The 23896-nt window shown below is 39.9% G+C and overlaps 1 protein-coding gene across 1 annotated transcript in view; it reads left to right on the top strand.

The window, feature by feature from the left end:
• Positions 1 to 23896, top strand: part of ush2a (Usher syndrome 2A (autosomal recessive, mild)) — a 191946-nt gene that overhangs the window by 89456 nt on the left and 78594 nt on the right. The window contains 11 exon segments of the mRNA XM_034527265.1: positions 1420 to 1582; positions 1664 to 1811; positions 4787 to 4944; positions 5876 to 6023; positions 8222 to 8377; positions 10983 to 11130; positions 13027 to 13169; positions 20456 to 21069; positions 21299 to 21468; positions 21550 to 21716; positions 21884 to 21972. Coding sequence (XP_034383156.1) covers positions 1420 to 1582; positions 1664 to 1811; positions 4787 to 4944; positions 5876 to 6023; positions 8222 to 8377; positions 10983 to 11130; positions 13027 to 13169; positions 20456 to 21069; positions 21299 to 21468; positions 21550 to 21716; positions 21884 to 21972 — 2104 coding nt within the window.

Genomic DNA, 23896 nt, shown 5'->3' with positions numbered 1-23896 from the left:
TATTACAGATGATTACAACTCCCCTTTGATTTAGTTTTTCAAAAGTGGACATACATCACACTGTCAATCGACAGCATATAAATCTTATAATAAATGTGATAGATTAGCCACAGTGGCTAATTGTGTGCTAACACACACTCATCAGTCATTCAAAAACTGGCTTTTAATGGGAGGAACCAAGAAAGGAATCCATCACTTTGGAAAATGACCTCCCTCAGCGACTATTCCAGGAGGGTTAGTTTACTCTCAGGAATTTGTAAGAATTGCAGAACTATTTTTAAAAATAAATGTTTTAATGCCCTTTATTTAGGAAATGTATACTTGTTTTGTTGTTCAGATGCTTTGAATTTTGTACAACGTGAAAACACAAGCAGTATTTCAGTCCAGTGATGGTAGTCGACACATTTCTATTTATAAATACTGTCTTTTGTCCTCTCCCTTGCTCTCTCTGTTGGGGATGACCTTCGTGTTCTAAATATAGAAAAGGAGACACCTCTATCTGACAGAGGAAACTGTGTGGGCTTGGTTTGTGTTCAAGAAACCAGAGCCCTCTGAATTCTGATTCCATCTATTTGCAAAAAGAAACACAATGATAAAAGCACGTGTGTGTGTGTGTGTGTGTGTGTGTGTGTGTGTGTGTGTGTGTGTGTGTGTGTGTGTGTGTGTGTGTGTGTGTGTGTGTGTGTGTGTGTGTGTGTGTGTGTGTGTGTGTGTGTGTGTGTGTGTGTGTGTGTGTGTGTGTGTGTGAGTGAGCGAGCGAGTGCACAAACTCTCACACACATACACAAACAGCAATCTGGCATTTCGCACAACCTTTTTTAATCTATTTTTAACCGTCAATATATATACACAATCTTAAAAATAATTTAATATTTACCAAAGTTCAACATTCCAAATCAATTAAATCCAAACATTACTGGCCACATCTTAATATACAATATATTTTACATCTGTCTGTGTTAAAAAAGAATGACAGTTATTTTTTAATTGCATATTAGAATTGAAATAAATGTGAAAATGTCTTATTATTTTGTTCTGGTAATATGAGCCACAATTTAAAGTTATCTTTACAATACAAAGTTTTTACTACACTGGCCTGGTGCATCACATTGCAGAAATGTGGCTCTTTAATTGGTTTCTAATAGATGTCCAACAGTTCTATGGTCGAAAGTAGAAATGCATAACCAAGCTGCTAATCAGGCATCATAATCAGACTCTAGTTAAGATGAAAAAAAAACTTTCTTGGAGGATAAATTTGTAGTTTTGATTTCTTCAGATTAATTTTGCCTGTAATTTGACTTGACACTATGGTAATGCAATACATGTATTGAAAGTCCCTCAAATCTGAATTTAAGTACAGTACTTGAGTAAATATATGTTGTTGTTTCTATCTCTTCTGATGCCTCTCTTTCTCTCCAGGTGGTCACATCCCTCTCAGGTAAATGGCGTTTTAGAGTTCTATTCCATCTTCCTGTCACATGACGGCGCAGCGCCTGTGCTCGTCCATAACAGCTCAGAACTTTTTGAAGACCACACTCTCCGCGACCTAACCCCTGGAACAGTTTACACCATCACACTCGCTGTGAGTCCCTTACTCTTACCTTTTTGATTTGCATCGCCACATTCATGAACTCATTAATGCACGACTGTGTTTTCACATCAGGCCTGCACAGGAGGTGGGTGTACCTTAAGCCCTCCCAGCCAGGCTCAGACTGAGGAGAGCACCCCGGAGAATGTCCCTGCACCGCTGGTCACGCCTCTGTCCCCAAATGCACTCAACGTCAGCTGGACACCTCCTGATACTCCGAATGGTAAGGGGAATTTAAATAAACACAAAGAATTATCAACAGTGTTTAGAATTACACATTTTAACTAAATACACGCAAACACATGCAAGCTTTCAATCATCCATTTGAACATATTTAAGTAATTGTTTACTTAGATACAGGAAAGTGATAAAACATGTAGAAAGGGAGAAATATTGACACGACTTGTGATGAGGATAACATTAGTTGAACTGTGGGCTCGAATACAGTCTGTCAGTATGTACTGAAACCCAGGCTTTCACATACAGTATAAAGACCTATATCATTGCACAGGTATCCCGTACATGTGAGTCTGAAATAGGTGAACGTTTCAAACCCTTTGAGCGAGAGGAATCAGAGTGTGCAAGAGATGGACATAAAACAGATAGACAAAAGGGGAGGACATAGAGGACTCATATAGAACAGGGGAAGAGACAAAGACCGGGGGAGAGAACACATACAATTTGAGACTAACGGAGACCGGGAGTGAGAAGGCAGTGCTTCACCAAGCTCCTTAAGTGGATGAAAAGTGCTCCCTTTTGACTGAATAGAGAACTGCAGGCAGGAAGGACACAGACTCACAAGTGACCGCCTTTCCCTCTCATTGTTCTCTATTCTTCTTACCTTCATCTAATTCACTTGCAGTCAATTAAAATCCATGCACATATTTGGACACGGTGTATTTGATATATATTGTAGGTGAATTTAAAATATTGCTACTGGCTTGGAAATGTCTAGAAAATAAAGTTGTTTGAGAGTAAAGAGGCTCAAAGTTGTAGATAGAAGAGTTTCCTGCACAATACAGATTGGGAATTACAATGCATAAAATCAATGTTTCTTCGGAGTTTAACTTAATATACTGTTTGAGTGAGAAAGCACTAGTAGTGATGCATCATCAATCAATATACTTCTATCTGAAATAAAGGTATTACATCAACAATTTAAAAACCTAAAAATATTGCAAATAGTCTTGCTCTGGGCCACGTCTTGTTTAAAAAACTACAGCTTTTTTTGTAGTATGAAATTGTTCATCTTAACTGTAAACTTTAATCAAGCAATTTAATAGAAATGTACAAACTGGACAACAGAACAATATAAAGTGTATGTAAAAAAAAAAGCACAAAGTATGCATTTTTAAAAACGGCTTCTATCTTACAAACAAAGAACAACAAAGAAAGAAATTGTCCAAACAAATTATGAAATGTATACTCGGTATAAATATCATTACATAGCACTTACATCAAGCATTCAGATGTCCATGTGTCTTAATAAAATACTTAACGGTACAACCTTCAATACATCTTTAAATAACTAAAATACAGTAGTTTCAAGTAACATAATCTACCACATTATACTGAAAATATAGTTTTTCTGTACAAATAAATAAGTATGAATTGTAAGGACTATATTAACAAACGCACATCTTATAAACCTTGAATGAATTAAGGGTTGAAAACCATCTGAGGATTTCCCACCCCATTTCACAGTCTGTAACATACAACGCACCACCACATATTATCAAATGTTACTGCCATGCTCGTTAAAGTATGTGTAATTCCATAATGTGTGTGTGTGTAATGTGAATCGTGTGTGCTTTACGCTTAATGCCACATGAGTGCATTTCGCACCATAAACCATGTGATGTGTGTGCATATTAGCCCGGATAAATTACTTAAAGCTTCTCTCATCTGATGACAGAAATTTATAGTAAGGAGACACTTAATCATGATTACCCGATTATCTCATGCTTAAAAAGCTTTAATTTTTGCTTAAAGAAGGGCTCAGTGCCTCCTTTTTTTAATTTACTCTTTTTTGTCATAAATGGACGGCAACAATGATGATGATGATGGTGATGGGTTCCAGAGGAGTAAGATTCTGTCTCTCTCTCCTCCCTTCTCCCCAATTCCGCAGGGATTTGTGGGGGATAATCCTCTCGGGGATTAGGTCGGGGCAACACGCAGACAAAGAGGGGAAATAAGCCTGTTATGCATTCGCTGCTTCATTTCCCAACCTGTCTTTATTACAACCTATACTGATATGGGCTTATTCACACACACACAAGCACACAGCGAGGTCCACACACATATACACACATACACTCTCACACGCATGTGATTGGCCACATTAAGAGCTTCCCAGATGTAGTTGGCGTCCGTGGGGTTTTTGTGTCTTCATTTCCCTGATAGGTGTGTATATCTGTATTGAGCAATAATAAAACCCACACATGATTAAAGCGGAATAGACTCTTAGTTCTTAGCACTGATCTTTTGAGCCCCCTGTATGCATTTTTATTAAGAGAAAGCACATTTGGCACCGTACTGTTTCATTTTTCTTTTATTAGGTGGATGTAATGTAATGTAATTATTGTGCCTGTGTATGTATGTGTGTATGGACATGTGTGCATACCCATTTTGGTGTGTTTGTGTGTCTGTGGGGGAGTGCTCACCTATTTGCACCCACATTTGTGTGTGTGCTTGTTCAGGAGTACTGTCCTTTATCGTCAAAACGACTATGGTTACATTTGCCATTTTAGTGTTGTTTTCCTCATTGGATCACACTCGGACACATTGACTGGCACTAAGTCCGTTTTCATTTGCATTGTAATGCAGTGACCCAGACTGCATCCCAACATAGCAGAGCTCACTTTGACTGGAATTCCTCATAGTCTGGACACAGTCCTCCAATGTCTGAGTGACCAATGGCAAAAGAGCGTCAACAGCATCAGAAAACACATCTTTAAAATGTACTGCAGAAAAAGAACACACTATCAGACCAAGACATCAAAGAAATGTCACAATCATGTTAAAATTAATAGATTTTAAAACATGAATGAACAACAAAGAGGTTTCTTTGCCATGATACAAATGTTTTGTTTTAAAGTCTTTTGTGTTTTACAGTGGCTTGAAAACTGTTTGCTCGTGCCATTTTTATTTTTCTTCTGTATCATATTAAGGTCATAATCAGATGTGTTCTTTTTGCAGGCATTATAACCAGCTATGGTCTATGGCTGGATGGAGTGCTCATTTTAAACTCCAGTTCCTCCCTGAGGTTCTTGGTGGTGGAGGAACTTTCTGCATGGAGCCAACACGTCCTCAGGCTGCAGGCCTGTACAGCACGAGGCTGTGGCAAGGGACCAATGGTCAGTTCCCTTCTTACTTGTAAACCCACTAATTCATTTATAGATTGATTAGATCAACTGCAAGAAACAGACACACTTTATGAGTCAGTGCGTGCGTGCGTGCGTGCGTGCGTGCGTGCGTGCGTGCGTGCGTGCGTGCGTGCGTGCGTGCGTGCGTGCGTGCGTGTTATGACACCGAGTCATAAAGGTGATCGATTCTCTCGGCTCAATAACGAGGTTGGCGTGGCGACAGTGACATTTGGTAGCAAATGCCACTCCACACTCAACGATGTCTCTGACGACAGGCCATATTTTGGGGCATTTTTCCAATACTGATGCCATATTTAGTCAAACGCCAGTAGAACAGCTGACACAGCAGAACAAGAGGACAGGAAGGAGGGGGAGAGGGGGCAAGAACAGGATAAAGAGGAGGAGATGACAGGATGGACGGGAAAAGGAGAAGAAAGGAGGGAGTTTAGGGATAAAAGAGTGAAATGATGAGGATAGAGTAAATGGTCAGAGCAAAGTGAGAGATGAGGTGGCAAGTGAGGATGCGAAGGGCAGCAGAGGAGAGAGTAACAGGAGTGTGAGACGGGAGGAAATGAGACAGAAGAATAAAACGGGGTTATGTGGAAAAGGAGAAGACGCCGTGTGAGGGGAGTGAGTGAAAAGATCAGAGGAACGTGGCAGGAGAGGGATAGAAAACTCGAGGCAGAAGTAATTTGGGCCAGATGTGTAGAGTAGTTTACTTTTACACTTAGACTGGTTAAGTGTTATATCTTAACACCCATATTAATCCACTCAGTGAAATATTTCAGAACGATTTTGATATTTAATATTCTATACCAGTTTGATGGATGTAAGAATTATAATAAAAAGTATTAATGTTCTGAAGAACATTTATGTGCCTTTGGACATGTGTGTACTTTTTGATCTTTTTTCTTCCAATCAGGTGGAGATGCGTACATTAGAGATGGCCCCAGAGGGCCCTATACTGTTGGAACTGACCAATCAGAGTTCTCGATCACTCCGAGCCCGCTGGACAGCCCCACCTAGACCGAATGGGAACCTCAGCTACACACTGTACTACAAGAGCAAAGGTAATACATACAGCCATGCTCGCTCTCTCTCTCTCTCTCTCGCTCTCTCTCTGTCTCTCTCTTTTTCTTCGCGGCTCCCAAAGAGGTTAGCCTGATGCTGCAATAACATCAGTTAGAAGAGCAAATAATTACATTAAAGGCTTTTCTCAATGTTCTCTCTTCTTCTGACTCACTTTGGTGAGAGTTTGATTGACAGGTGGTTCATCCAATCAGCCTTCACATATTTCTTTGAAATATACTTTCCCTAAACAGCTGCTCAGATGGTTCTGTGTAACAAACCATCCGCCGGGTCTGGTTATCACATTTGCTCACTACCCATCCATTATATGTAATGCTTATCCTATTTAGAGTCGTGGGGGGAGGGGGCCGACATTTGGCGAAGGCCGGTCGTCAGGCTGTCACAGGGCTGTTACATAGAGATCGACAACCATTCACACCTTCAGGAAATTTAGAGTCCTAATTAACCTATGCTGCAAGACTTTGGACTGTGGGAGGCAGTCGGAATACCGAAAGAAGACCCACAACCCACAAACTCCACACAGAAGGGCCATACAACCCAGAACCGAACCCGGGCTGCACCTGAGGCAATACCTACACCACCACGCAGCCCTATTTGCATACTAGACAGTCAAAATGTAGATTATGCTTAAAAAAGAGCCTCAATTGCCCACGAAACCTGTTGCATTTTCAGCGTGGCTTCACTACAAATGCAACTCTACACTATACACATTGCTGTTAAGTTTATCAGATTTATCAGATAAGATTAAGGAGTTTTGTAAGACACCATACCCTATCATTTTTCATAGGTCAATAACTAAGCTAAACACGTGTGTCTTGACATTTGTCTTGTTGCTAGAATGTAATTATCTCAGGTCAGACTGTCCTGGAGGAAAAGTGGACATAAAAAATCGAGCTGGCCAGTAAAAGCTGCTTCTCTATAGGTCTCACAGGTCAGTGCTGTCAAAGCATCAAGAAAAGTTAAAGATAATCCATCAAAAATCAGTAATAGTTTGTAATCTTTCGATTTTGTTTTCACTTAACAGGCAAGAAATGAACAGACATGTGTGTTACTATCACATTTCAGATCTCAATCAAAATATATTTTTTAAGATGAGCAAAACAGGATAATATGTGTGGAGATACACACATGTGTACACTTGCACACACACTCTTTACCAACATTGCAAACTGAAACTGAAAGTCAGGCCTGAAATAGGGAAGTGAAGGGCGGAGTAATCAAACCAGAGTGGTGTAAAAAAGACACGGTTTGTTTTATACTGCCGGTGACTTGAGAAAGGAAACAATGTCGGATTCCAGAGCAAAACAGTGGTATGAAGATGGAAGGAAGAACAAAGCCATGTATTGGTAAACAATAGTATACAGGGAGAGGAGAGATGAGAAGCACATATTTCCATAGATGTATTGCAAGTAAAAACAACATAAGACATGAAGTACAACAAAACAGCGGATGAGAACTGGACATGGAAAGAAAAGAGGAAGAAGAAAATTGAACAAGATGAGAACAGGAGCACGGGGAAACAGCAGAACACACAATTATCTTAAACCCACACATATTCACCAAGTCTCTCTTTCTCTCTTTCTCTCTCTCTCTCTGTCAGTCTCTCACACACACACAGACACACACACAGAATCAGGGACTTTGATCTGCTCCTCACGGAGGAAGAGACGGATTAAAATGAGTGGAGAGAAGGGTGGAAGAGGTGTGGAAGAAAGAGAGAGATGGTGTTTCGCTCTAGTTACCCACAAGCCCTTGATTCTTTGATACACACTGCCTTCATCAGTTCCCACAAAACTGATATGTGTTTTTGTGTGCGGGTGTGTGTCCATCTAAATATATTCGATAGCCTCACATATTGTAATTTTCTGATCCTTTTTCTTTGACTATCCTTGCATAACCTCGATATGGAGACCTCTCTCTTTTGATCACTCTCAGTTAATCTCAGTCAGTATTCCCCTCTCTTGAACCCTCACTCATTCGGTTTTCCCTCTGTTGTTGAATTATCTTTTATGTATTGCCTTTTTTCAGCTATCGCGGTAATGACTCTAATCAATGAATGTGCCACGAAAACCAATCAATTGTGCAATACAATAACGTCTTCCTCCTCACTAGTGAAATACACCATGCTCGGCCGAAGACCTTACATGTCTCTCTTTGTGTGACTCTCTCTGTCTCTTAGGTGGCGTTGGTGTGTTGGATGGAAGTATAGCAGCAGGAAGCTGGTTGTCTGTGACTGATCTACAGCCTTACACCAACTACATCTTCTGGATCAGAGGGTGTAACACACAAGGTTGTGTCGAGAGCCTGCCACACAATGTTACTACGCCCCCAGCAGGTACACATGCACAAAAACACAGTAAAGGTTATCTTCCCATCATCAGACTACACCGTACACACCTGATTTAGCTAGGAATCTAAATCTTCACAGACACTCTTCAGATACATACTTACTAAGTGAGTATGTCACTACTTCCATTGTTATAAGGCAATTTTGTCCACCACTAAATTGTGTATGATCTGATTTAAATGTGTTCTCACTCTACACAAGCAATGAACCATTGTAACATATTTATCTCATTACTCTGATTTTAATTGCGATTCTTATGAACTGGAAAAAGTCTGTTTTATAGCTTGCTAGGCCAAAGAAAAAAAACCCAAACAATTATTCAGTGAGTTGCAGTGATAAACACAGACACACGCACACACATCATTGACTTCACCTAATGGTCTGAACACATATTTCTAATTTACACAGCGTTCGTGTGTTTGTGAGTGTGTTTTTGTAATTGTGTAGAATGGAGGCTGATTCTGCATACTGATAAATGTCAAAGCTGATCAGAGCAGCCTGAAGATGATGGTAACCAGGCAGCACACATTTTACCACTTTAGCTAATGTTAACAAAGGTGTTGAATACACACACACACACACACACACACACACACACACACACACACACACACGTCTCAGTCAGAGAACAACAAAAGACTGACTTGGGAAAGTTCTGCTGTTCAAGTTCAAAACAAAGGCATAAGAAAGTATAAATTTTAAATACCAGACGTTTCCTCTCTTTCTATCTCTCTTTCTACCTCTGTGCCTCTGGCATCTCTTTAGACTTCTTTAAGGCAAACTGTCTTGATGCGTCCTTGTTCTATGAAAGAACAGAGAGAAGATAGTTGAGCAAGAGACAGAAGAGCAGAGGAGGAGGAGAGCAGAGAGAGAGAAGTGAACATAAAAGTGCATAGTTTAAAACGATTAGTGACACCTCTGATATTATACCTGCTAACACAGCATGAGAGAGACACATGCTCACCAAAAGTGTGTGTCCTGTGTGTTTTGTGCATGTGTGCGCGCGTGTGTGTCAGAGACAGAAATCAAGTGTTTTGAAGAATTACACACACACACACACACACACACATTGATGTGACATTGATAAGAAACTTCAAAAAGCAACACTTAAAGCTTGCTTTAACATTCTTTTGTGTGTTTTTTTTATTTTTTTTAATCCATTCCAGTTAATTCTTTTTTTGTATCTGCATCTTAGTTGTCCGAGCTATCAAGCTATCCCACTCCTTTGTCCCAACAGCTTATATAAAAACAGACACAAATTGGACATATGGGTAGGAACAAAACTGCAAACATTGTCACTGGTGGGGTTTTAACCAAAATGCACAAAGGCAGATAGACAGACACACACACACACACACACACACTCACACACATAGACACACTTTGGTGGAAAATAAAGAGTCAGAGGCATGATGTGAGGCACATTGGGGTGGACGTACATTCGGTCCATTCTCGCGAACACGATATCTCTTGAACACCTTTATGGAATTTCGTCAAATTCTGAACTGATTATATTTTGGAGGTCAAAGGTCAAGGTCACTGTGATCTCACGTCCCTCCCAGTCTTGTGATATATCGGGAATGCCTTGTCTGAATTTCTTCAAATTTAGTGCAAATATCTACGTACCACTGATGAACTGGTTATATTTGAAGGTCAAAGGTCAAACTCACTGTAACCTCTTGTCCACCCCATTCTTATATATATATTATATATATATATATATATATATATATATATATATATATATATATATGTATACATATAATATATCAGGATTGTTCATAATTAGCAATTGCTAATTATGATAATTTCATAATTGCTAATTATGACAATCTCACACAAATGTTTAATAGAATAAAATGATTAAGCGATGACATTTTGAACAGACTTGAATATAAACTGCAACATGAATGGTTAACAGAGGCTTACAGCTGTAAAGCAGTTATTCTAGTTTAAATATTTCTATGTATATACTCAAATAATTTATTTGAATTAGAGTAAAGATTAATTTTGGTGAACCAACATTAATATTCTAAACCAGTATCAAGTTTCCAAGAGTATTTTGAGACTTTTTTTCATATACCGCACATGTGTGTTTGTAAAAGCCGTCTGTAGGATAAGATGTCTTCAGCAATCAGTCTTGTTCTAGTGGAAAGAGAGCAGTGTGTTTGATTGAAGGGTCACTTTATACATGGGAGGACCTACTCTTATTTCGCATAGTCAACACTACAGTCATTTACTACTCTCTCATTTTCTCCTTCTATTTGTTGTCCTTATCTCTTTTCTATTCTGTCTTTCCTCGCATCTTCACTGTTTCTGTTAAGAGCACAGCTATCATACTGAATCAAGATGTTGTTACTGATTTTCCGACACTAGCACTATGCTATCATGCTCAGCTGGAAAAGAGGGGCAATGTTGAGAGAGCGGGGTCATTGTGTGTGTGTGAGAGAGAGAGACGTTGTAGTGGTTGTGTATCTGTAAATCGTGCGTCTCTCTGTGGCACTCCCAGCCTCCTTTACAAAGAATATTCTCTCCTTTTGCTGTGATGTTTTTTCCCCCGTCTTTTCACCATCTTGTCTCTTTCTCTTCGTAGCCCCAGATGGGTTGTCACCTCCGAGGTTGGCTCATAGAACTAGTGCCAGTCTGAATGTATCCTGGTCCGCCCCTGCTCACTCCAACGCACCAGGGCCACTCCGTTACAGCCTGCAAATGAGGACGTCCCCTCAGAGGCCTGTGATAAGGTGAGATAGAGATTTACATTCATTTATTTTTAGATTTAAAAATGTCACGGAAACCGTAGATAATCAAGTGGACAGGTTTGCACACAGTTGGCCACAGCACATGCAAGTGGTCTGATGATGAACAGCATCAAGAGACAAGAGAATGACAGACCCATACAGCACTCGCAGATAGGTATCACAGTATATACGCACCTTAAAAATGTGTACACACATATGCATACACATGTACATATAACAGGGTACATTATACAGCCAAGCTGAATATTTCACATCAATATGACAGACCATCAGAAAAACAGAGAAAATGAGCTGGAGAGACGGGGGAGTCAAAAAGACAAAAAATCCAAAAGCACTGCAAAGAGAGAGACGGAGGTAGAGAAAATGTAATAGAATAAAAAGAGAGAGAGAGGGTGTGCATCTGATATGTATTCATTACATGCTTCCTGACAACAAATTGCAATTTAATCCAAGAAGAGGAGGCTCTCATTCTGTGGTAATAAATAAATGACTAGCTACATGTATTATATATCAGACAGCCATGCCCTCCTCCTCCTCTGCTATGGAAATCTCATTGTTCCCTGATTTATTCATTCATTCATCCCTTCTATCCATCTGATGCTAAATGGTCAACGGTCCCTCATTTATGACAATATTCTTTTACTTTGTCCTAGATTCCTTTGTATGATTATATGATATAGGATCAGGTATGACATGGTAATATCATAAAAAGCTATACAAATATTGTACATATTACCAAGATAGTCACTGTTTAGTGACCATACGAAACTTGTCTCTTGACATTTATATGACATCACACTTAACATTTAAATGTATTTATAAAAAACACATTACAACATGTGAAAACTTCAACTTGCTTAAATTGAGATAAACATCGACTGTCTTACATTCATTGTCTGAGACTCATTATAATTTTCCATTTCCAGAAAAAACTATCACGTAGACTTTTTAAAGATTTAACAGGGAGATATAACATGGAGGTACAATATCTAGCAATGCCATTGTAACAGCGGTTATTACTGTAGAGAGAAAGTGCTGCAGTGGTGCTGACATACTTTCAACCTGGAAGTTAGCTTCACACTGGTTGCCGCCACATAAAGCCAATTGGATTTTTCATCGGATTTTGGATAATTGTAGAAACAGATAACTTCTGTGGCAAACACAAGTTCATAATACTTGCACATTTTGTTCAGCAAAACAATTGACATGAGTAAAATGCTAATGTTAGAATATAAACAAACTACACCACGGTCGCATGATCGTGAATATCCTCAGCGAGGCTGTAAAGGCAGACTAGTGTTCTAGTAATGACGCGTTGTTGTTGTTGTTGTCTCGTTGTTGTTGTTGGCCCCTTTTAAAAGACACTTAAAAGCTTCCAAATGGTGTATTTAAAAAAAAAAGGGTATTTACTGATGTATTTTCTTTCGCATAACAAAACAAAACAATATCTTAAGCTTGTTGTTAACCACATACCTTAATTCAGGGTTCTAACCAAAAATGCATTTTAAAAAAACATTGACTTTGAGACTGAAGGAACTGGAAGTGTAAAAATGTAAACTCATTCTTGGCCAGTAGCTGGCAAACATATTCTGGGGAGCTGTCCAGTGCTGAATCTCTGTAGTTAGGCATTAAAGAGCAAAACATGAGATGTTGAACAAAGTTGAAAGAGAAAACCTTTTGGAAAGATAGAAATTAAGGATTTGCAAAAAAGGATTTAAGTGACTGGTGGACCAATTTGTTTATATTTTTGTCATATTCACTAGCAGGTAATAGATCAACATTTGTAAAGTACCACCTGTTTGATTACAGCACAGCACATTTTGACCAGATCATGTGTTTCAGTAAATGTATGTTTGTCCCTATAAACTCCTACTGTAGGCTTTTGGAAAACGCAACGGCTACCTTTTCCTACCATGTAGAGGGCCTGTCACCGTACACCCAGTACATGTTCAGAGTGGGGATCTCGCACACATATGGGCGGACAGTCGGCCCCTGGGCGACCCTGCGCACCGCAGAGGACAGTAAGTACACAGACTCATACACGCAAGTACACACATAAAATGTAACATACTTGTTCCTCACAGATGCATACATTTACACGTCTGTTCATCAAAACCATTGATAAATAACCATAAAAAAGGCTACCTGTTGGCAGTGGTTGTTGGTATTGTTTTTTTCTTTTTGAATTGTGCAGCCTGGGTTCTTATGTCAGCAGTCCTGCCAAGGTTTGCAAGTGACTGGCTGGCTGGTGGCTGGCAGCAGCTGGTTATTAGTTGGCCTCTGCCGTCAGTTGGGCGTCAGTGCTGCTGAGTCAAAGTTAAAGTCAAGGAGTCTGACAGATGTAAGCGTGGTTCAAAATTGTCTGCCTGCTAGAGCCTTTGGAAGAATTCAGCCAACAAATTCTCTCGTTCTAGTAGATTTATTCTCTGATCACAAGCAAAGTACAAGCGCTGAGATTGCAATGCCAGGGGAGTCACAACAACTCTCCCTCTAGAAGCGGAAGACCGGCCCTTACATACACAGATTTCGTCACAGGTTGGTGTGCATCATCCTAACTTCTAATTGGTGCTGAACTATCAAGGAGGAGGGTAATTCCATCTCACAGGATTGAGCCCTGCAAGCCACTTTTTGATGAGACTAGTCAATAACATATGGGTTTGTTTTTGTTTTTTTCCCGAGAAACAGACGTTCCCAGACACAAATTTAACCTTCTGTGTTATTCTGAACTTGAGTAACCTGACAAAAGCATAACATTATGACAATATATAAGCATTTATATTATCACAGATCTCCTGATTTTAGGTGATGATCTAAACAATAGCCTCACACATTAAACATATGGCATGTGGTGTGAAAAATAGAGCCTCTGCCCAGTCTCCTTATTTTATAAAAGTGTATTCATTTCTTGGTGTTATTATTATAGTTGATATAATCAAGTCAATAAGGAAGAGAGACAGAGACAGAACATATTAAAAATGAAACATGGGCACCAGCAAGATGAGGTGAAATACACTGACATAGTGAGATTTGCATACTGTAAGGTGTGTGTCTGTGTGTGAGTGACCTAGCCAGTGTCATTGTGGGCTAATTGCTGTAATAGAATCATATTAGCCACTGGAACAGCCTCCTCAGTGCAAAGTTATAAATTAATTAGCACCACGCTATTATCACATACATTATCATTAAGCCACTGAGATTTGCATACATAGGATACATGCACATGTACACACACACACAAATGTATGTGCGGTATAAAAATACAAACGCATTCACATGAACAGTGATGCACTATTCAGACACACAATTTCAGACCTTTAGGATACATTGAATTATGGCCCTTTTGGTTTTTATAATTTTCCTTCAGGATTGAATGCCATCTAACAAACACACACACTGTGAAATAGACTGAGCTTTTGTTACACGTTCCTTTTACTCGACAGGTATGTTTAAGGTGGACAATTATTTGTGTTTTTGGTTGTGTGTACAGTTGTGTATTTTCCTGTGATAGTGAAAATGTGCAAATCTACTGTGTGTGTGTGTGGAAAGTAATAGATGTGTCCATTTGGTCACACAGTGCCCCATCGTTCAAACGTCCATCCCTCTCTCCCCTCTCTGCCTCTCTCAGGCCTCGTCATAAGCACACTCAAACACACACTGAGAACATGTGTCATACACACACACCTCCATGTCCTTCTTATCAATCACACACCTGCTCATGCTCACAGTAACACATACTCATCAAGTTGCATGCTGACAAACTCATCCCCAAAAGCACATACACACACACTGACACTGACAGTTTAAGTATAGGTGTACAGAAAGAAAAAGTGTCCTTTAAAAGAAATTCAGCCGACTTCCATCTTTTAACTGAACTGGTAGTTATAATCTATAAGCACAATTTTATTTAAATTGTTTTAATTTCACAAAATAGCACAAAATATGGTAATGTGTAATTTATGTATCTGTTTTTCTTCCTGCCCAACAGTCTTTTATACATTTTCATACCTTTTCACAGCTTCTTGTGTCACTTGTTGTCAATTGAATTGAATTGAGTCATGGAGTACATACTATTGGGTCTAATCATTTTAAAGTATGCATAGGGAAAAATCTCTTAACATAATAATAGAATACATGATAGGTATGAAAGCTTTTAATAAGAAGGGATTTAAACCCATGATGGGAGAGAGACAGATTTCCAGATTGGGTTTTTCTAACATTGATGTGTAATTTGTCACCATAAACCCATCCTCTCATCATCATGGCATTGACAGGAAAGGCTGCATTCCCCTCCTAATCTCCTCACCCACATGCTTCTAAAAATCACTTTTACATTTCATTTAGTATGATTTCATGTATTGTAAAGCCAATAGTTATTATGGAATTATTGTTTTCGTTTATGCCGCTCATACGTATTGACTCTTAAAAAAGTGTGAATACTGTATGTATATACTGTAAACTCATACAAACATTCAAACACAGTTACATAAATTGAAGTCAATTACCTTAACATAAACTTTGAGTTTCAACTCTTTTGTAAGAGTTCCCCCTAATCTGATCTGTATTTATTAGTGTGAACTTTAATCTTGCAAGTTTTCTACATTGTGACTGAATTGTAAATACTAGTTGACATGGACCTTTATTAACAACGTGAATTCAAGTATGTTTTTACCTCATTACTTTTATCCCTTTTTATCTCCTTCCTTCTTTTTCATACATATAGGTCTTGTTCTCTGTCTTTCATACTGTCATACCTATTCATTTCTCAGTCTTTGTGCTCAAACATGAAAAGACAGAAAGACAGATTGGGTTTCACTTCTTCTTTTTGACGGACTAGCCCTTAAGTATTTACGAGAGAGAGAAGGGGAGAGAGAGGAGAGAATATAGAGGGAAAAAAAGGTGTAAGACATGGAGAAAAATGGAGAGAGCAAAAAGGTAAAATAAGGAATTGAGGAAAAAAGAGGAAGAGAAGAAAAGGCTAATGACAGAACAGAGAAAGAGAGAGACCCACGCTTTCTCCTTTCCTTTTTATCATTCCATTAAAGTTTTATATCCATCTTTTTAATGTAATTTGGTCCCTATGAATTCCTGCCGCTGCAGAACAGACAGACGGCTCCTGTGAACATAAACTCTAGCCGTGTTGGACAGCTCCCTTTCCTCTGTCTACTCCCATGTTCACACTAGCTAAGTGATCTAAGAGAGAGAGAGAGAGAGAGAGAGAGAGAGAGAGGGTGTGTGTGTGTGTGTGTGTGTGTGTGTGTGTGTGTGTGTGTGTGTGTGTGTGTGTGTGTGTGTGTGTGTGTGTGTGTGTGTGAGTGCGAGTGTTATAGGGAGTATGACTAAAGCACTGTTTTGACAAAATGATCTTAGAAAGTAAGTGTCTGTGAATGTGAGACAGAACATTAAAGAAGCATTGTTTTACTAAACTGAACTTAAAGCAGAAAGTGAGAGGAAAATGCAACAGAAATGTGTTTCGAGGTAATGACAGAACACAAATAATTAATGTTATTTAATGAATAAGTGACTGCATTAATATAATAATAATAATAATAGCCATAACTTCTTTCCCAGTGTTCTGTTCAGTTAGCTGTCCCAGAGAAATGTTGAACTAATGTGAGCATAATCACATTGTTGTTTGCATATCAACCCATAACTACAATATTTTAAGTACACTATTATTAACTTAACACATCGCTTCTTTACATATACTGTCAGAAAGCATGATTCCTCAACAGTCAAAGGGCATTTGTAATATGTTTAGAACTTCTTTAGCAGGTTTCTCTACTAAATCCAATCAGTTCCCACTAATTTTAAAGGCACCGACATATTTCGACATTATATTTTTAAAGCCGTACATTACTTTGCAGTTTTTAGTTATCTTTCTGTAGTACATGGATACATCAGAGGGTTACCTGGAATTAAGTAAATCACTTCAAATAGTCAACGTCTGAAAAGGATTTAGAAATGTTTGAGTGATTGACATTTCAGGTATCGTGATGGTCATAATACTTTAAGGCTAATGTACATCACATATAGTCATGATGTTATGGATACAAAGCAAGCTCATGACCTTGGTCATGCATCATCTGCTTTCTCACTGCCTCTTCAGTGTCTCCTAAAGCAGCAATGACATTAAATAATCTAGAGAAAAAGTAAAGATATGAACTGCAATGTAAATTCTCACCGTATTGCTTGTCACGTTTTGACACCATGTCGTAAGCATCTTGATTACAGCAAAGCTCAGCGTTTGTCCTCATCATGACTCCTAGGAGCCTCGACTCACCTTCAAAAGCCCAGTCACCCATGTGCACCCACATGCACCCACATACACACACACGCACGCACGCTCGGGACCCTGTGCAAGGCTAAAAATAATCTCTCTAAATTGAAAGACACAGATGTACACACTTACAATATGCACAAGAAGCTACATAACATGTATACACCCACAAATGCACACCTACACACACAGACATATACACACACACTCCTCCCTCCGCCTCTTCCAGCCCTTGTCAGTTGATTGTGTTATTACTATGCTAACCAAATCCTTATAAATGTGATTTAAGGCTTGGCGGCCCTGTGCTCCTGTTTTAGCCTTCTGCTACTGTGTTTTTACTGGAGAGAGGAGGAGTAACGGTGGGAGGTGTGGAGGAGGAAGGGATTAAGGGAGGGGGGAAAGAAAGACAAAAAGTCATGGGGAATGAAGAGGTCAGAGAGGTAGGGGGAGTAAAGGGGAGTGGGAGAAAAGGGAAAAGAATAACAGTTGGGAAAGAGAAGATGGGAGAAAAACGGAAGAGTTGAGCAGGAATGAGAGGAAAAGGGAAAGGGCGATAAGGACTCAGGAAACCAGAAAGAGAGTTTGCCACGTATTCCCTCAACACTCGTTCCCTCCTATCCAAGGAGCAGTAAAGCGTCAGTAAAATAAAAAAAGAGAAAAAGCAACACCTGCATCTTAAATGAAAATTTCAATTGAAAAACTTAACAGCCCTTCAAATTGCAGAATTTTACATGCGCCAGTAAAGCCTAAATAACACTCAACACTTAGAGGGAGATGGTGGGAGGGGAGGAGAGAGAGAATGAGGGAGGAATGGGGGGGTGACAACGGGGGTTATTTTGGGTTGTAGACGGGGGCTGGATCAAGGTGACTGGATTGTGTTTTTGCAATTGAGGACGTTTTACTTGCAACCCTCTTCCACTCTGAATGTCTCTTACTGCTGTGTTTTTTCATATCCGTTGGAGCAGACCAACATTTTGACAGACAGACAGAAGGAAATACAGCAAAGCAAACAAGGATATAGTCAAATAGACAGAAGGATGTCGAACGTTTGACAAATTAGACAAACAGGTAGTGAGACACCTCAACCCTCCACAAAGACGGATGAAAACGCAGACAGGCCAGCAGACAGGCCAGCAGATAGGCGCATAGACAGACAGGGAGACGGGCTCCTTGGTTATTCGTGGGGTTCAGTGGACCTTTGGTGGTAATTGAATCAGTGTGAGTGCTGAGTAGAGCTAGCATAAAAACCTGTTAACCCAAAAGGTCAACTCTCTGCATTGTTTATTTAGCAGGGAGACCAGAGAGAGAGGGAGAGAGACCACGACACAAAGCACGAGTAACGTGCAGAGACAGGAGAAAATGAGGGAGAGGTGGTGGGGGAGAAGGAAGGAAGGGGTCAGAGAAAGGAAAAGAGAGGAAATAATAAATGGACAGAATGAGAGATGTAGATATAAAGAAAGATGGGTTGTTGATGGGACGATTTGTGAGCTGTAAAATCAACCAAGCTTTACATCACCATTTTATACTGTTGTTTATTTGTATGGGAGATATTTTTTTTTTTAAGTGTGTGTATGACTACCTGACCAGCTGCTATTTTAATGTATCTTTGAATCTTCCCTCGTGAAAAAAATATTGCCTGTTTTATGCTAAATATACCAGCAAATCTTTAAACATCGAACACATACTGAAAAGGTTAATCATATCATCCAAATTAAGTATGAGGCAAAATTGTGATAAGCATTATATATAATCTAAGTATTATAATCTAAGAAACATTTTTAACTTTTCGGAGAGGTGGAGCATCCTGGGCCAAACACTGAATGTTAGTTGGCATCTCAACTACTGTCTTGTGCACACGCATGCTGACATGCACAACACATACACATGCTCGCATACTTTATCTCTCACACAGTCATGCACGCATACTCTCAACCGCTCATCTTCTTTCACCCTCTCTTCCACACACATACACATACACACACACACACACACACCGCCATCTGGGAAAGCCGTTAGCGGTTAGCGGTAGCACTTAGCGACGCAGCACGCTCCCTCAGTCCGCTCAGTCACCTTGATCTGCTTGCCCTTCACACAGCACCATTACTGCTATACTGCATCACTGTGGGTGTGGGCATGTGAATATGTGTGTCAAGAAGAGTATGTGTCTACGTATAAGGACATGCATCTGTGTGTGTCCATTATAGGGCAGTACAGTGGGATGTAAATGCTGAGGGAGGAGGGGCATTACCTTCAAATGAGCTACCCTGGAGTGAAATATATCTCTGACTAGTCTTGTGTAGATTCTTATCCGGCCATGGACCGCTTGATTGTGTGTGTGTGCACTTCTAGTGAGGATCATTTACCTGCTGGACATAAGAATTCAAGGCACTCCCAGGTATTTCAATGGCAGTGAACATGAATCCACAGTAGACCCAAATTACTAATATACTTGCTCTCTGAGACCACAGACCTGAAGTTTAGTAAATGCTACAAGTTCATCTTAATTGTCTTTTATATAAATGTATTTCATCAAAGTACATCACTTGTATGATGGTCACTTGTATTCCTCTTTGTAATTACTTAAATTATGGGTCATATGAGTGTGTTTGCATGCTTGTTTTTGTCATATGTTTCTGTTTAGCGAAGCCAGTGCAAAGAAGTACTACAATGTTCCGAGCAGTCCACTCGGGCCGACACATCAACACTGAATTCTTTGCTGAATGATGCAAAGGCTCACATTTAAACAGTCCCAAGTATTGCATTAATCCATAAATACAATATTGGTTTGCTCAGGCGGTGAAATTGTGAGAGAAAGAGAGTTTCCATGTTAATCCCTTGATTTAGAAAAGGCAAAATCTGTCTCTGTCCTTCTAATGTCTTTCTTGACGTAACTTGTCAAATAGTTCTTTTGAACCGATCCTCCTCTTCCCTTTGTCTCACTCTCTTATAAGCTCACACACAAAGGGTATACTAATCTCTTGCCTTTTTTCATATCTCCATCTTTCTCCATTGTTTTCCCTTTACCACTAGGTCCAGGACCAGTAGACAGTCCGTCTGTTTCCAGGCTCCATCCTCGAAGTGTAACAATTACCTGGTTTCCTCCCTCCCAACCAAATGGCATTATCATCAATTATACCCTCTATATTTGCCCCAGCTCCACCTCTTCTTGTGATTTCAAGCCCAGTTCAGTCTCCAGCATCAGCTCGACCCTCAACTCCAGCTTAGGTCGTAACCCAAGCCTATTGCCCAGCACTGAGGGTGCATATCTCAACTCCAGCCATAACCTCAGGCCAACATCCAGTCTTACCACCCCAGGCTTAAGCCACATCTCCATGTCCACTGTCACCACAGGCAGTAATGACAGCTCAAGCGCAATCCAAGACACTAGACCCAACCTCGTCCCAAACCCTTTCTCAAGCTTGAGTCCTGGTATCGCAGACGACAACCAGATTGAGTCCACTGGCGTAAGCAGTACCAGCCAAGGCCCTGCTTCCAACCCAATACCCCCAGTGAAAAGCCCCATTTCTGGTTACTTTAGTACAGCTTCAGATACACGTTCATCTCTTCAATCAGTCACTGTTCCAGGGAACACCACTAGCTACACTTTCCTCGACCTACCACCATACCAGACCTACAGCCTCCAGGTACAATAAATAAGAATAATACTATAGTAGAACACAATATTGTACCATATAGTGCGCAGTTTTCCCTTTAACAGTTATAATAGCTTGGAAGTTGAAGATGTCTCAAGTTAGTACTAACTGTTCTTATTGGTATTGATGATTTACTAACTGAAGAAAACTTCCAGGCTTTAAATCACACTAGAAAGATATATTTCACTATGATGTTACAAAATTGTTCTCCAACATCTAGATGGAGGCGTGCACCAGTGTGGGTTGCACAGTGTCTGGGATGTCTCAGGACTTTCGTACCCTTCCAGCTCCCCCTGAAGGGGTTCCTGCACCTCACCTTTACTCTGACACCCCCACCTCTGTTGTCTTGTCCTGGTGTGCACCAGAGTGGAGCAATGGACCACTAGAGCGGTAAGAGATAATTTAATATATACACTTCAATCCCTCTGTGACACTTTACATTAATTATATTGTATCCTGTGTGGGGCATAGGTGGCTGATTGAACGCAGAGTTACTGGAACCAAACAAGTCTCTACAGTGGGCCATCTCCCACCAGACCCTCCCCCTCTTTCTTTTCTAGACTCTTCATCGGCCCTCAGTCCCTGGACTAGCTACCAGTACCGACTTGTGCTCCATAATCAAGCTGGCAACACTACAGGTGAGATCATAACAATGTTCTTAACTGAAATCAAGATGTGTATATGTTTAGTTTTACACTGTCTAGTATCAGCTTTATTGACTTTGACAGCTTTGAGTCAAACGTAACTTCCATCCTTTGTTTTTTCACAGTAGGCTCTTTAACCACATATTGTTGCATACTTGCAGGACCCTGGGTCAATGTCACCACCAGACCTTCTCGGCCAGCTGGTCTCAGTCCTCCGAGGGTAAAGGTGTTGGGGCCAGAGTCACTTCAGGTATGTACCCTGTTTGATCTGGCATGAGGGCACAATAGCTCTAAAATATGGCTGCAGAACACGAATATATTCCAAGTCAGCCACGCTGCTGCTGACCCCACTTTATCAACTACAATATCTCCCATTACGTTCAACAAGAAACTCAGCATTAACTTTCAGAATTTTACAAGTGGAAAGGTTTCTTTAACAGAAAACCATACAATATATTTCAACTTCAGTCCCTCAGCATAGAAAAGACAAAGCAATGTCATACTGATTCCTCTGTCTTTCTATCTTGAGATTTAATGAGAAAGAAAAACATTCAATTCAAGGTCCCCTTCAAAAAATGGGAGGGGCTGTGACCCTGTCTGAGGAAGCTTCCTTCCTGTCGGCCATTTTGAAGGAGGGGCCAAAATTAAGTTCCACCACTGACTAATCCCACATCAATGAAAGCCACTGAAACCATATTGTATGCATACACACAGATACACACACACACACGCACACATGCACTGCACTTGTCCTGCACTAATGCTAACTGCAGAAAAATGCTAATGCCTGTCATCATTTCTAAACCGCCCCTGTCATCTCTGCAGCAGCACAGCTTTAGGGGTCATAGGTCCAAGAAGGAAAGTGTTCCTTCCTGGTTGTTGCTAATTGGACAGACAGGCAGGCTGCTTCCTGGTTACCAATTGACCTTGACAACACAGACAGGATTTTGAGTATCTGCCTTCATTCTCTAAATGGTTTCTTTTTCATATCACGTTTCGAGGTACTTACTTTCTCTTAACCATTATCCCGTTATGTTTTCATTTTAGTTTGCTTTATTTGCCTGTCTTCTCGTTACGTATGGGTACTCCCAAACAGGATATCAAGTCAAAGTCCACTAAATGTCTGCTTTTCTGATATTACGATGGCATCTAGGTTATTCAAGTCTTTTTGGCTTCACATTGATTGTCGTAATGAAGGGTTTTGTTTTGGACTATGATGGGAAAAAGAGTTACTGAATGTGCAAAAAAATAGATTTATTTAGCAAACAGACATCTGTAATGAATCCGCTAATGTATCAGTCAGTGTTCAAAGGTTTGGTACAAACAATTTCAAATAGAAGTAATGTCAGAGAAGATACCCACTCAAAATGTATGTATCTGCTTCTTTCTTAGTGTCTGATTGAAAGCTCTTAGTGTTAGTGTTGTTTTTTATTCTCACTCATTATCTCTGCCAGCCTTTGCTGGTTAATTGATCAACTTCAAATCAAACCATCAATTTTGGTTGGATCTGTCACCCATCACAAAGCATTTTCATTTCTTCACACCATAGTAAAACACTCTTTCCAAGATATGGAATTTGATCCCAGTTTTTGTTTGCAGGATATACATTGACCTGAATATGTACATTGATGCATATATTAATAGATTGTAGACTTGTATTTGTCAGCGGTAGATGCTAGCCTTTGAGTTTTTTTCTGAATATGCTAGTATACATGCACAAATACACACACACCACATGCACCATGTCAACACACCTATTCTCTCTCACTACCAACTTTATTATCTGTTTCTTTCATATACACAAAAACACTTTTTAAAAATACACACACACATGCACACGCACACACACATACTGTACTGGCCTTAGCCCCAGTGCTCTGTGTCAGCCCAGGGTCTCTGCTGTCTTCACCATCTCCAGATTACATCAGGCTATTCAATCTGTAAATGACTTCCACCACAAAGCACACCCAACACGCACTTTGGGAAATGAGCTACCTAACTCAACATGACCCTGCCCATATGTGGCTGTGTGTGTGTGGCTCAGAGTGCGCGTGTGTGTGTCCTGTATTGCCTCAGTGTCACTTGTTAAATGAATATCAAGGTTGCATGAGAAGTAATTATTCTTGACGTTCATTCATAATACTCTCATCAACATTGACCACTTAATCACCTAA

Source organism: Cyclopterus lumpus, chromosome 3, assembly GCF_009769545.1.
Source record: "Cyclopterus lumpus isolate fCycLum1 chromosome 3, fCycLum1.pri, whole genome shotgun sequence".
NCBI lineage: Eukaryota > Metazoa > Chordata > Actinopteri > Perciformes > Cyclopteridae > Cyclopterus > Cyclopterus lumpus.
The sequence above is the reverse complement of the archived record's forward strand: the minus strand, read 5'-3'. Positions and strand labels throughout refer to the sequence as shown.